Source organism: Sabethes cyaneus, chromosome 1, assembly GCF_943734655.1.
Source record: "Sabethes cyaneus chromosome 1, idSabCyanKW18_F2, whole genome shotgun sequence".
NCBI classification, from domain to species: Eukaryota; Metazoa; Arthropoda; class Insecta; order Diptera; family Culicidae; genus Sabethes; species Sabethes cyaneus.
Genome location: NC_071353.1, coordinates 164839588 through 164854676, shown reverse-complemented (window position 1 = coordinate 164854676; position 15089 = coordinate 164839588). Strand labels below are relative to the sequence as shown.

Genomic DNA, 15089 nt, shown 5'->3' with positions numbered 1-15089 from the left:
GTTTTGTGCTCGAAAAACATCCGGGAGTTGCTCATTATGTCAAGATTTGCGGGTACAAAGCGAGAAAAACGTGCTTTATGATTCCGAAAACTTTTTTTAAACTTTGAACAGATAAATTTCATAGGAATAAATTCGGATTTAATCCGAGGTGAATACCAATACCTTGCGGAAAGTTCCCCGGTACAAGCATGTCAACGATGAGCACAATCGTAGTAGCCTTCGTTCGCTTCAGGTGTAAACAATTTGCTCAGCAGGGTTGTCAAAAAATTTCGAGCAGCTATCTTGAAGTGCTAGTGCTAGTGCTAGTCAATACAAAAATAAACTGGAAATGACTTTCAGAAATGCCATTTCGTACATTTACGGGTCAATATTACCAATAAATTTGATCGGCATCCAGTTAGATGGTTACGGTATAATAAATTTTGAGCAAATGGCTTTGGCATTCAATCAATTAATCCAGTTGCTCTAGCCGCAAGGAGAGTTTTGCCATGTTTTTCTTCGGTTGAGTTAGTTTTTGAAAGTTTATTCGATCAGATCAGGCCTTAAATATGCCGATTGAAAGTGTTTTATGTGAACAAGAAACGGGAAATGATTACAAACTTATGAGAAGGAAGGTGTTTCAATTTCGAGAAATTGGGCGTAGGCTCAGTAGATTGCGTAAAGTGGTAACATTTAAGGTGAAGGTCGTCAGAGGCCAGCTGCTTTTTTACTGATTTCAGTACATGTTTCCACTATCGTTTTGTTTATGCTAAGTTTAGGCTAAGTTGCTAGTAGTAGGTAATAATCTGTTTTGAACAATTATGAAACGTAGAATCGCGTATTTCTTTTTGCTGTTGAACTAGATCCGACAGAAATTCTATCACATAAAATGTTGTATATTATCGACATATTACGACCATTAATTTAATAGTGAAAATTATTGACCAATTTCACACTCAACGTAAATCTGGCATCACTCCCGTTTCTTTGGTAACGTATCAACAACGACGGTTGCGGATTCGGAATTGCAATCGAAACGAAGTAAAGTATTTCATATCAATTCAAGTGAACAGTTTGGGCAAAATCATTATAATATCTTACCAGATAACTGTTCGGGTGGTAAATTAAAGTTTTCTGTGTTTCAAGTTAAGTCCGACCGAAAAAAATTGATGAAAAATCGTCGACGAAAAAGTGAAAATACAGTGATGAATTTTAATTGGGCAGAAATCTCAGTATTTAGTGTAAGTTATGCCCCAAAAAGTAATAGAACCTATAGAATGCAATGTTTAGTGCTTCGAGTTGCAACATCTGATTACGGCTAGCAGGTTAGTTGAACTAATTTTATTTTTTTGAGATGGTTTCCCGAGTCTATGGGAGCACGTTGATATACTGAAGAAGGGAAGAAAAGGGTGATATTCGGTGCCATAAATGGACTCTGACGACCTTGTCCTTAAAGGATGCAGAAAACTAAGCGACGCAGTTCAACTAAGTGTTGAATGATCCATTGTGAAATCGGATTCAAATTCCAGCATCTTTCTGTCAAAAACGCGGTAAAATCTTTGTGACTTGTAAGTTTTTTTTGATAAAAATCATCGCAATTGTGTTTTTTAAAGTTTTTAACTATTTTAACGTTTCTTTTTCAGCTAAGAATTGTCATTTCGATGGCTCCGATGGAGTTGTGGGATAGTGAAAAAAGATCTGCGAAAAAAGTACTTCTCAACTGGTAACTCTGGAGGATGATCGTTATGATCGATTCACGTCTTGCAAGAAGATCAGATTGTCAATTTAGGTTAAAGTATTGACTAGCTATTTGGTCCCGTTGAAAGCAAAATATGGACCGAAAAAATCCGTGTTTCGGCAAGAGAGCACTAGTATTCACATCATTAGGGCTACGAAATCCTGACAGACGTCGCACGCTTTTATAAAGGTTATAGAGATCGTCTTTTATCGCTCCTTTGTGGTTCAAGGTTGCCGCAAGGGGCGAGGAGCTGAAACAAACCAAGTGTGGGAGAATTTTGAAATGGAAATTTAAAAAAAGCTTGGTTGGAGCAATGCACAGCTAAGAAATTTCCTTGGGAGGGGCCTAGGGGGTGCTTTTAAAAAAAATCACTTTGTATGAACACTTATATATAAGCGTTGTCGTTAGCAGCATAGAGCCGAAGTGGCTCGTGCTGTTTCAAGCAGTCGTCTCCATTCAACTCGATCTTGGGCCACTCGTCGCCAATTTTCAGCCATCTCAGAAGTCTCAAATCACTCTTAACCCGGTCGAGCCATCCTGCACGTGGAGTCTTTTTGTTCTTGGTGTCGGTTAGAATGTTGTATAGAACTATTTTTGTTGCATTGTCGTCCGGCATCCTGACGTGTCTGGACCATCGTAGCCTACCATTGTTCGCCAGATGTGCGATAGGAATCTCTCAAAGCAGTTCCTGTAGCTCGTGATTCATACGTCAGCGCCACTTGCCGCTTTCAGTTTCTACTCCGCCAAATATCGTCTGCAGCACTTTCCGCTCGAACACGACAATGGCGCGTATGTATTCCGTGAGCAGCATCCCGGCTTCAACTGCGTAAATAACTACCTTTCTAATAATGGTTATGTACAATGTTAGCTTCGCATGACGGCTATCGTAGCTTCTGGATCGTAGCGTTTGGCGTCGCAAAGTTCCTGGCTAGGAGTTGACTACCCTTGGTAAAAATTGTGCCTCTCGTTTCGTTACCCGCTCGTCGGATCAAGAGCAATGTTGAACCTTGCTCAACCCTCGCTGCGTCTCAAAGGGACTCGAGAGTGTCTCCAAGATGTGCACGAAATACACACTCGATCCTATGTAACTCTGATCAGTCATGTCAGTTTATGCGGAAAATCGTGTTCTTGTATTATCTTCCATATAGGTGGTCTCGATCGACTGTATCGTATGCTGCTTTAAAAATAATATAGATGTGTAAGATGTATAGATGTAAAAATATGGTCCTTAGTTACCCGAGCCCCATGAAGCCTGTCTGATAATTCCCTGCGAACACCCTGGATTTCGGTGTGTAATAACATAATTACAAAGCTGTTGATATTCGTTTGGTTTTTGCACGAGAAAAATAAGAAAGGAATTATTTTATACACTGAATTTTTCCGGTTTTCAATTTCCAATGGTGAAAATTTCTGGAGGGGGCCTGGTTTCCTAGGCACCCCCTCTAGCTACGCCAATGGCAATGCATAAAAGGATTTTACAGGTTAACGTGCGTGCCAGAGATTACTAAAATGACGAAATATTCAACATGTTCGTTTTTTTGCTGGAAATACTCATTTTTTGCAGGTAAAAATCAAGCACTATAAGTCTTCATTGTATTATTGCAACTTTATTTCTTTAAAAATTTATATCTCAAAAGCAATTTTGCAGTTATAAAAAAATTTCAAGTCAAATTCTTGCATTTTAACCTTTTGTTTAATATAAAGCACAAGACCAGTTCAGTGGCTCAAAAGTTATAAATTTAAAAAAGTAAAATGGGACGACACGGCTTGTAAGCAGTTGCAGAATTATCAAGTGGAAAGCATATACATGCAGTAATTCTATTCAAAAGTGTTCTGATTTTGTTCAACAGCGAAATAAGGCGCTACATCCTTGGCCAATTGCAGCCTGGCTTCTGGTATAAATGGCATCACTTAACCGTTATTAGCGAAGATACTCTCAACGACTGTGAATAAATTATTATCTATATGGGAAACGTTTGGTACGGGAGGTCCACGCTTTCTTCTTTCTCCTTGATTTCAAGGAGTTGGGTCAGCCGATGAGATACCACCCGAAATTGGAGCACAAAGTGTAATTTAGAACCTGTCGTATGGACGACCTGAAGCATAATAGCGATAAGCATTTAATACACTAGCCTGCCTAGGCAGAAGCCACACTGGGACACATGTCATACCTGCTTTGAAAAATTAGATGTGAAACCAAGTAATTCATCAAGTTATAACCGGGTGGCTTAATTTCAAGGGTAATGTCCCATTTTAGGTCCAACTTCAAGGTTAAGTTGATTTCAATTTCACATTCGATCTCAAGTCCTATTTTAAGTAGCAATTTCATGCTCCAATTGAAATCCGGACTTGAGCAATTTAATGTCCCATTTTAGGGACAAATACAAGTTAAACTTAATCCTTATTTTAAAACCGATGTGAAATCCAAATGGATTGCAGCGCGGACGCATGTACGAGCTGTATCAACTATACAAATACGGTGATATAGTAAAGGTACTACAATATGGCAGGCTGTAGTTGGCTTGGCATATGACCCGTATGCTCGATGAACGAGCAGCCATAACTGTTGCGTGTTCAGCTAGAGTTTGAAAGGATTAGAGAACGGTAGCCTAGGACCGACAGTACTTGAGGCCCGTTGATTCGTTCGGCAGAACCACGCTAACGGACAATTTCAAACCCAATTTCCAGTTCAATTTAATGTCCCATTTTAAGTCCTATCTCAAGTTAATTAAATTTTAACTCCAATTTCCATCCCAATTAGATGTCTCATTTCAAGTCCAATTTAATGTCCCATTTTAAGTTCAGGTTCAAGTCTAATTTAATTCTAATTTTGTCTCCGATTTCAAGTCCAATTTAATGTCCCAGTTTTAGCCGGAGATCGAATCAAATATGATTCCTGTTTAATTCTAGTTTCAACTGCGATTATAAGTTCAAGCAGACTTCAATGCTTCAGAACGCAATTTCAAATCCACCTTAATGTCCGCTTTTATGTCCCATTTCAAGTCTAATTCAATTCCAATTTTGCCTCCGATTTCAAGGTTCAATTTCAATCCCAATTTGATGCCCCATTTCAAAGCCAAATTCAAGTGTTATTTAATTCTAATTTTAGGTCAAATACCATGTTCTTTTTTAGGTATCATTTTATGCCCAATTTAGTGTCCCACTTAAAGCCCAATTTCGAGTTGATTCTTATTTCACTACTGATCTCAAGTCTAATTTTAAGAGCAAGATCACGTTCAACTTAATGTCCCATTTTAAGTCCGGTTTCAAGTCTGATTTAATTTTAACTTTACCTCCGTTTTCAAGTCTTATTTAATGTCCCAGTTTCAGCCCGAGCTCCAATCAATTAATTCTAGTTTCAACTCCGATTATAAGTTCAATTTGAAGTCTGCTTCAGAACGCAATTTCAAATCCTACTTAATGTCCGCTTTTAAGTCCCATCTCAAGTCTAATTTAATTCCAATTTTGCCTCCGATTTCAAGGCTCAATTTCAATCCCAATTTGATGTCCCATTTCAAAACCAAATTCAAGTGTTATTTAATTGCAATTTTAGGTCAAATACCATGTCCATTTTTTGGTATCATTTTATGCCCAATTTAGTGTCCCATTTTAAGCCCAATTTCGAGTTAATTCTAATTTCACTCCTGATTTCAAGTCCAATTTTAAGGGCAATATCACGTTCAACTGAGGATCGATATCCTATGCTTATTTTTTTATTTTATTTATTTATTACTAGTCTTCGATAGTATCGCACAGACAGTTCCTAATATATACTTATTCTAAATTTAAAAGTCATTCTACTAATATTAAAATCATAAGAGTCAGACACTACATTGAATTCACGACAACACACATCAATAGGATTGTTCTGGCCAAATAGAGTGCGATGCATTGGAAGCCGAAAGAAATCTGATCGACGGGTAAGCCTAGGTGGTACGTTGATTTGAAGCCGCTCCAGCAGCTCCGGACAGTCAATATTGTTTCCAAGAAGATCGAAGACAAATAAACGTTGCAGCAAACTTCTCCTGTTTGCCAGCGTGGGCAGACGTATAAGAGCGCATCGATGTTCGTACGGAGGCAAATGAATTGAATCGTCCCAGGGTAGCGTTTGCAAGGCATAGCGGATGAAGTGACGCTGGATTCGTTCAATCCGGTTGATCTGGACAGCATGGTAAGGTGCCCACACTATCGCTCCGTACTCCAAAATACTACGTACAATCGCGCAGTAGAGAGACTTCAGGCAATAAACATCATCGAATTGCTGCGTATTCCTTTTGACGAAGCCTAGTAACGCATATGCTTTAGCAGTGGTAACTGCAACGTGCTGAACAAAACATAGTTTGCTATCGAGGAGAATTCCTAAATCTTTTACAGAATGGACTCGGTTGACACTGACTGTTTGCATTCTATAGTCAAACAAAGTAGTCTGTCTGTTTCTGCAGAATGATATCACATTACATTTCTGTATATTAACTTCCATGCCGTTCAATGTACACCAATTCAACAGCGAATCAATATCGGATTGTATTGCGTAGTAATCATCTGTCGATGCTACCACCCGGTAAAATTTTAAGTCGTCAGCAAACATCAACTTTGGAGATTTTATAGTGGAGCACAGATCGTTCACAAAAAGATTGAACAGCAGTGGGCCAAGGTGGCTTCCTTGGGGCAAACCTGATTTCATCTCAAACAGAAGAGAGCTAGTTCCATTTACTCGCACAAACGCATTGCGGTCGGTAAGATACGACAGTATCCACCGTGTCAGCCATTCAGGAAATCCCAACTTTACCAGCTTCGTTACCATCAAGGCATGCGGTACCCTGTCGAACGCTTTAGCGAGATCCACATAGACGGCATCAATCTGCTGACGCTTCTCAAGTGCATTCGTCAACGTAGAACGTTATGGCGAACGTTATGGTTATGCTTATGCTTATGCTAATATCACGTTCAACTGAGGTTCGATTTCAACTTCTATTTAATGTCCCATTTTAGGGATAAATCCAAGTCTAACTTAGCAACGATCAAGTATACAACCGAACGACAGTATTCATTTAGCGCAGGAGTCCCGTTTTGAGCCTGAGTTCAAACCAAATTTAATTGCAATTTAACTTCAGTTTCAACTCCGATTTCAAATCCTATTTCAAGTCTAAAGTTAAAAGGCCATTTCAGACCCAATTTCAAGTTCCATTGTATCTCCGATTTAAAGTCTAAGTGAGGTATAACTTTATGCCCATTGTCAATCCCAATTTGATGTCCCATTTCAAGGCCAACTTCAATTGTAATTGTATGTCTAACTCTACTGCTGCTACTCGCATAACAGTCACATTTTGCAATACAAATGGGACTGTCATGCGAGTAGCGGTAGTTTAACTGAATTTAAAATTCAATTTTTAGTTCGAATTGTGGTCCAATTTCATGTCTGATTTAAGGTAACATATCATTTCCATTTTCATTTTAAGTTAAATTCAAATTTTCAGGTCTAATTTAATGTCCGATTTTAAATCCAGTTTCAAGTCTAATTTAATTCTAATTTCTTTTCGGATTTCACCTCATTTGAGATCCGATTCTAAGTCCAATTTAATGTCTCATTTGAAGAACAAATTCAAGTCTAACTTAATTCCTAATTTAACTGCGGTGTGAGGTACAATTCAATGTCCCGTTTATGGCCCGAGTTCGAATCAACAATAACTCCAATTTAATTCCAGTTTCAACTCCGATTAGAAATCCAATTTCAAGTATGCTTCAAAATGCAATTTCAATCCCAATTTCAAGTCCTATTTAATGTCCGGTTTTAAGTCTAGGTTCAAGTCTAATCCATTTCCATTGTGGACTCCGATTACAATTCCAGTTTGATGTCCCATTTCAAAGCCAATTTCAAGTATTATTTAAATCTAATTCCATCCCCGATCTCAAGTCCAGTTAAATGTCTAATTTGAATTCCGATTAAAAGTCAAATGTCATTCCCATTTAAGGTATCATTTCAAGTCCAATTTCGTGTCCCATTTTAAGTACGATTTCATATACGATTAAATTTCAATTTCGACTCCAATCTCAATATCAAGTACAATACCATGTCTCATTTCAGGTCCAATTTTCAGAATAGTTTATTTCCAATTTATGTCCAAAGCATGAGCATGAACGACCACACACATCGCAGTTGCACCTCCGTGATTGATCTGAGCCATCTAAAGGTTTATGTCTAATGTCAAGTCCATTTACAAGTTGCATTCAATTTCTCCGATCGCAAGTCCAAGTCAAAATGCATTTTCTAATCCAATTGAAGTCCAATTGCAAGTCCCATTTAAAAGACACATTCAAGTCCAACTTAACGAATGTCAAAGCGTGCCTGAAAGCAAAAAAAAAATCGAAAACCGCTTAAACCATACCATTGAATGGCCAAAACCCACTTCTGAAAGCCAGAAAACAGCTAGAAAGTGTTTTAGGCAGCCAAAAATGGCCAGAAAGTGTTTCCAGAGGGCTAGAAAATAGCCGAAAAACGCTTCTAATGACCAAAACCCGGTAAAAACGCTCGTGAAAGCTTGGAAATAGGTACCCAAAAAGTATTGCTGAAAGTCAGAAGACTGCCAAAAGATGTTTTAAAGTCAATAAAATGCTTTAAACGTCTTTGAAAGCTAAACAATGACCGAATAACGCTCCTGAAAGCCAGAAAACGGTCAAGAAATGTTTGTGAAGGTTGAAAAATTGCCAAAAAGTGGTTATAAAACGCTTCTGAAAGCCAGAAAATGGCTGATGAATGCCTGTATAGGCCAAAAAATCGCAACAAAATTCTAGCAAGCGGTCAAAAATCGCCTCTGAAAGTTGAAAAAGAGCCAACTTACGCTTCCGAAGGCCAGAAAATGCCCGAAAAACGCTTCTGAGAGTCAGAAAATGGCCAAAAATCATTTGTGAAAATCATAAAATTGCCGTGAAGCGTTGTTGTAGGCCTGCAAATAGTCAAACAATGCTTCTAAAAAGGTTAAAAAATTGCCAACAAATGTTGGGAAGTGCCCAAAAACGCTTCCGACAGCCAGAAAATTGCCGCGAAATGCTTGTGAAGGTTAGAAAATTAACAAAAAATGTTAGAAATAGTTGAAAAGCGCTTTAGAAAGTCAGAAAATCGCCGAGAAATGCCCGTGTGGACTAGAAAATTACCAAACGATGCTTAAAGAGGCTAGAAAGTGACCACGAGGTGCTTTTAAACATCTCAAAATGATCAACAACCGCTTATCAGGTCCTGCAAATGGCCGCAATATACTTCCAAAAGCCAGAAAAATGGTCGAAAAACGCTTCCGGGAACCAAAAAATAGTCGAAAATGCTTCTGAAGGTCAGGAAATGGTACATCAAGAGGCTTAAAAATAGTAAAAAATGCTTCTTGAAGGCTGAAACTACCGAAAGCGTTTCTGAAGACCATCATTGATCGAATGACGCTTCTAAAGTCTAGGAATTGCTCGAGAACGCTTCTGAAAAGCGCTTCTTAAGTCCAAAAAAAACAAGAAATGCCAGGAATGGTCGGAAACGCTCCTGAATGATAAAAAAAATAGTCTAAAAAGCGCTTCTAAATGCCAAAAAGTGACCGAAAGACGCTTCTTAAAACCTGCAAATGACCGAAAAATACTTTTAAAGGCCAGAAAATACTCGAAATGCATCTAATAGCCAGATAATTGCTGAAAAGCGTTCCCCGAAGCCACAGATATTTATTTGAAGTACATATTTTCCGAAAAGCGTTGTCAGAAGGCTGGAATATAGTCGAAAACGTATCGGAAAGCTAGACAATGGCCAAAAAACGCTACTCAAAGTTAGAAAAGGTCCGAAAACCAGAAAATTGCCGAAAAGTGCTGCTGCAGGCCGAATTTAGGCACTATATTACAGACACTTAGAATTGGAGTTTCGGTCTGACGGAGGCTGTACTACAAAAAATGGCAAAATTAGGCTTCATGTTTTGATTAAACACTGCTATTCGATGGGAAGAAACAGTGCCGAAGCCGATGTCGCTTTTGTAATCATTTTCCTCAGCGTTGTTTACTTCCAAGACATCAAATTCTACTGAGAATAGAAGTCTAGAGGTTTCACCCGGAAGTATTTCAACGAAATCCTGCCGCCGCAGATAAGGACTCCCGCGACCGTTCCGTTCATTCTTCACATCCTAGCCTGTCCGTGTCGCTCGTTGCTCGTTCGGTCGGAATCGGAACAACGCCATTTGAACAAGTTTTTTTTCTTGTCTCAGCCCGAGGTCCTCTTGCACACCCGAAACGTAAACAAGCTGCTGCTCCCCGTGCCGTGTGTGGTGTCCTTCTACGGGACGTGCAGAAAAACACCGAACACACACCAGAAGACAAAAAAAAGTCGCGTCGAGCGTCACATTTCGCAGTGCCAGCGATGCGTTTGCAGACTAATTTACACCAGGTCCGCGCCGCGCATCATAATCCGTGATCGTCCGTCGCGTCGTCGTCGGTGTGAGGTGGAGGATCGATTCGAAGGAACGAACGAACGGACGGACGGCAGCAAAAAAATGAGGTGTTATTTATTCAAATTTGCGAACACTTTTTTTTCCGCCGCTTCGCACGAATCCGAAAGGAAACAAGTTCGGCTGGCCTGAAAAAAGGTAGGACAAGTAAACCACTAATCACCCCGTCGCAGCCGCCGCTGCCGCGACCGCCGGTTAGGTAATTCGAACACGTGCGTTCACACCCGCATATCTTTCCTTCGCGCAGAGAGGAAGGTTTCACTGTCACGTGCGCTATGACGGTCACCGTCGCGCAGTGGGACGACAGTTCGTCACGGTCAATCGCGTGATTTCCGATGCAGTGTCTGCAGGCCGGGACATCTTTTCCGATATACACCAGGTGAAAATACCTTGGCACGATATAAGCCGTGCCCTCCGAAAGAGAGACCGTTTGCTCGTACGGTTATTGAGGAAATCGTCGTCAACGCCGCCGACGACGACGACAACGACGGCGAGACGACAACGACGTCTCCGACTGGTGGTATTTCGAGTTCAGACGTTGAAGGGTTGCTCTGTCGAAAATAGCTGCCACCGCCGATGAAGGGGGTGTGTGTGCTTTCTAATTAAGGATCTATAGTCTCTGAATGAGGTGACTTACCGGCTGGTCGGTTCCGACGGGCTCCCTCGTCTTCCACCAGCAGCGGTGAAAAACGACGGGCATTGACTAGTGTTGACGTAAGTCCCAGAAGCAGTACCGCAACGGATACCAGCAGCATACTTGCTGCTGTCGGTAGGGACATTTTTCCTAACATTGCTCCTCCAATCACTAAGCACTAAGCTAGATAATTCGACTGAAATCGAACGTTTTTCTTCGTTTCACACTCGCAAAATAATACGAATTGGTTTATGATGCAATTCAACAAATCACTTTTATCACTTTTTTCGCTCGAAAACAATATGTTTCGCTACTTCGTTTCTCTTCAACTTATCAACACGTATTAGGAGGCACTACTTGGCAGACACTTTGGTTCTTCCATCATTTTTCTTCTTCTTATTCGGCTTGATTTACCCCTCTCTCGCACACTATTTATAACACATCACTTTCTCACTTGCAATCAAGTTGTCGTGGGAAAATTTAAATTTATTTCGTGAACCGCCGGATAGCGGTTGCTACGATTTATGGTGCACGCCCGCGAGGAAAAACTCAACGATATTTACACTGAAAACTTGGCGTGGTGGGAGGGGCGAATTCCCGGCTACGGCCGTGGCGGAGCGGTCGGTCTACTATGATGTGTTTAATAAATATAAATGAGTAATCATGACCTGCTCTAATACAACGCACATTCTACTTAAATTTTTTCCACTACCCCGTTTTTGTTCCTCTAATATCGATATCGATCGCGGGACTGACTGATGGCTGCTTCGTCGCTCGCCACACTCGGAAGGAGGAGAGTTCTGCTTCGTCGCTCGGTCAAAACTGAAATGCACCGCACGGCTAGGATACTGCTTCCTTTTGGTCTACACTTTCGGTGTGTGTTCTCCCACTTTCGCAGTAGCGTTGCCTCTGCTGTTGCTGCTGCTGCTGCTGCAGTGTGCCGAATCTTTTTCTTTCTTTTCTCCTTTCTTTGCTGTGTGTGCAGCAGGTACTGTTAGTTTTCACACCTATTACTCCCCTTGCTTTGGCTTAGCTTCGTCACCACCCACCTAACTTTGAAATTTTTGTGTGTTTAGCGCTCGGTTCTGCTGCTGGTGCAGGACCACGAAGGTTTCGTCCTTTCGAGCGAGATTTCACACCACACACAGTTTGGCTGTGTTTGCTTAATTGTTTCTTTTATTGTTCCTCCACTTTCTCTCTCTCTCCGCTGCTGGTCCAATCACAACAGCAGCTGGGGGATTAGCTGCACGGTGCGTATAAGTATGTAGCTCTAGTGCTGCACGTGGCACTGCCAGATTGATGCGTGTCTGTCAGAAGATCACCGACCGGTTGACAGTTCGCCGTTCGTTTGCTTCTGTCTATTCCCGTATTTGCTCCCACTCGAGAAGTCTGCAGTCTTTTCGCGATAACATGTTACATAAAGCTGCCCCTCAAAGTCGCAAAGTCTTACGGCGACGGCGGCGACGACGACGACGACGACAATGATTGTGTCGCGTTTTATCTTCGCCTGCTGCGCTCCTCCGACGGCGAGTGTGTCTCGTACGTTCAGGGCGCAGCTAGGTGTTTGTGACAACGGCAAAAGTGACACTTTTTCCAACTTTCCTCAACCACACTCTTCTTCCCACACCACGGTTGCTGCTTTGATTTTCACTGACAGTTCTACCGAGGCACACAAATTGTGATGATGATTTTCTCACTAAGTAGTAACAGTTCTTTGGAAACTGCCAGAAGCGAGTCGCCAATGTATCAATGTACTTAGCACGAGATGACTGCTCGACTGTCTACAACGAACTAAGGCGATTGATTGGATAGAACGCACTTTTTCAAATCCGCATAACTGGAGAGCACGCGCGGGAGCCGCCGCACTTTCTCAAAGTAGTGTTTTTCTTTTCTCGTCTGTCTAAGCGAATTTTGCCTTTACTTCCTCCTGGCTTGGTCTGCGATATGTACTCACTGTACACTTTACCACTGGGTTTTTGCTTCACTGAACGTCGATGGCGTGAGTTGCGGGAGAACGCATGCGCGACTCGCTAAATGTCTGGTGTTAGACTGAACGGAAAGAACCGATCGTACCGTAACTAGACCGAACTCTGCTCTGCTCCACAGTCCGACTGACGGGACGGACGATCCAAGCGCAAGATTCGTCGCTTCTCTTTCTCTCTTTTCCGCGATTCTGGATTCGTGTTTATCCTATATGGTTTTTTTTTTGCTTGCTCGGTAGTCGTTTTCCGCGGACTCTGTATGTCGCTCGCTTGCGGTTAGCTAAAGGTGACTGCCGTGCTGAAGTCACCCCGACGTCGACGACGGCACAATCTCGTCGATCGCCAGTTGTGGGTGGATCGCGGTAGCGTACGAGTGAGGGAGAGCACCGACCGGTGGTCGGACGCTCGATTTTTTACTTTGCACTCTCGCTCTCCCACTCACTCTTTCCTGTTCTCGCGTCGATATTGATGGTGGCGGTCGCGGTGACGACGACCCGGCGAGAACCGCACACGCTCTCTCACTCTCCCATCAATTATAGATATCTCAATCGCAGTCGGCCGCATGCTAGTGTTATCCATCCATCCATCCATCAATGAGGCACCGAAAATGCACACACAACTATACCACAAATGTACCCACTGGCCACAGTCGGCGGCGCAACGGCTCCGTCGACTGCAGCCCACTTTATGCTGCTGTTGCATCGCGTACGTGGGGCAGAAAGAAGGCGCACGTTGCTTTTCTGTTACGTATGTTAAGAAAAGTATTGTAATTGTGATGATTGATCCAATGATTTTTACCGAATCTTTATATGTTCAACGAAAAGTAATAAATTCAGCGTTAGCTAAATCAGGATTTCCTTTTGTTATTTTTGGAATTCTAATCAAAACTAGTTTTCCGTTGATGTCCAGTAGGTTTCAGTTCGTTTAACAATCAATATTCTTCTTCTTTTGATCTTCAATACTATTTAAACAGGTTCCATCGGGTGGCAATCTTTCTTCTATCTTGTTGGGCTTTTATTTTTACAGATTTTAGTGCACAAATTTGAAACTTAATTAAAATTTTTTTTTGGTTCACTTGGACATTTGATACACAAATTCGAAGTAGACTGTAGTGCTTGATGTAAAGTACGTCTTTTCTTGATTGGCACTTGGAGTAAAGTGATTCGTTATTTTTATACTCATGGTACCGGTATCATGCTTCTCCATAGACATATAGAGTACAACGACATAGACAACTGCAAGGAAAAGTTGGAAAAACTGTATTCTATCTTACAAAAAGCTTTCAAATTATTTTTGACGTCGGACCACCATTATGTACTTTTCATAACAATTTTCATTTTCATACTAAAAGTTAACAAAAATTTTCAAGGTCACATTTCCCCACACGTTTTCTTCGTGATTACTTTACTGCACAGGCAGGGTCAACCGTTAAACACATCATCTGTTTAGTGTGGTTTTCTTTCACAACACCCCCCCCCCAGGTCAAAAATTCTTTACGACGTTTAAACCTATACCAATTTGATATCTGCGCTTGGGAAATACCCCAGAGTGCAAAACCACCTTTTTTCATCAACCGATTTTATCGTCCAATTTGATACCCTGGAAATGAAACGTCATAGAAAAGGGAGCGGTTATCCTTTCCTTTTGCCAGATTGCATCCACAATTCACATACTGAAAGAATTTGTTCGGAACTGTTGTGTTGGACGGAACACTCGACGGAGCGTCTCGAGTTAGCAACAGTGCAGAGCATCTCTGGGTGAACGTGTATGGGTCGGGTGGCACCGTTGCCGTTGGTGTAGTCTATATAGCACCTGAGCTGGCAGTTGAAACCGAGCTCATCGAATAGCATATTGAATCTGCCTTTGCTATAACTGAATCACTACGATCGTATGACTGTCATTTATTACTTGGGTTTGGGGATTAATATCAACCAGGTCTAGTATGAACAAGCTCTTCTTCTGGCTTTTTATATCCTGATCCATCCAAATCAAGATTTTCCACTGCGAGCTCCGTAATCGTTGATGGAATGGCTACGATGGACATGAAGCAAATTAACGATGTTAAAAATAACAGAGACTGTACCTTAGACCTCATTTTTATTAATGCCGAGTTTGTTCCGAGGTGCTCTTCATCAGAGGCAGTTGAGCCTCTAATTCAGGCGGATTTATGTCATCCAGCTCTTGTTGCTAACCGATTAACTTATCCGATTAACTACCATGACTGCGCTGACGAGACTGAATTTGATTTTCACAAAGTTGATTTTGCTGCACTTAATCGTGCTATTGGGAAT

The 15089-nt window shown here is 41.3% G+C and overlaps 1 protein-coding gene across 1 annotated transcript in view; it reads right to left on the bottom strand.

Annotated features, from left to right (window-relative positions):
• Window positions 1-13028, bottom strand: part of LOC128736095 (dorsal-ventral patterning protein Sog) — a 95222-nt gene extending 82194 nt beyond the window's left edge. Inside the window, exon 1 of the mRNA XM_053830579.1 lies at window positions 10820-13028. Coding sequence (XP_053686554.1) covers window positions 10820-10973 — 154 coding nt within the window. The 5' untranslated portion in view covers window positions 10974-13028. The remainder of the gene's footprint in view (window positions 1-10819) is intronic.
• Window positions 13029-15089: the final 2061 nt, after the last annotated feature.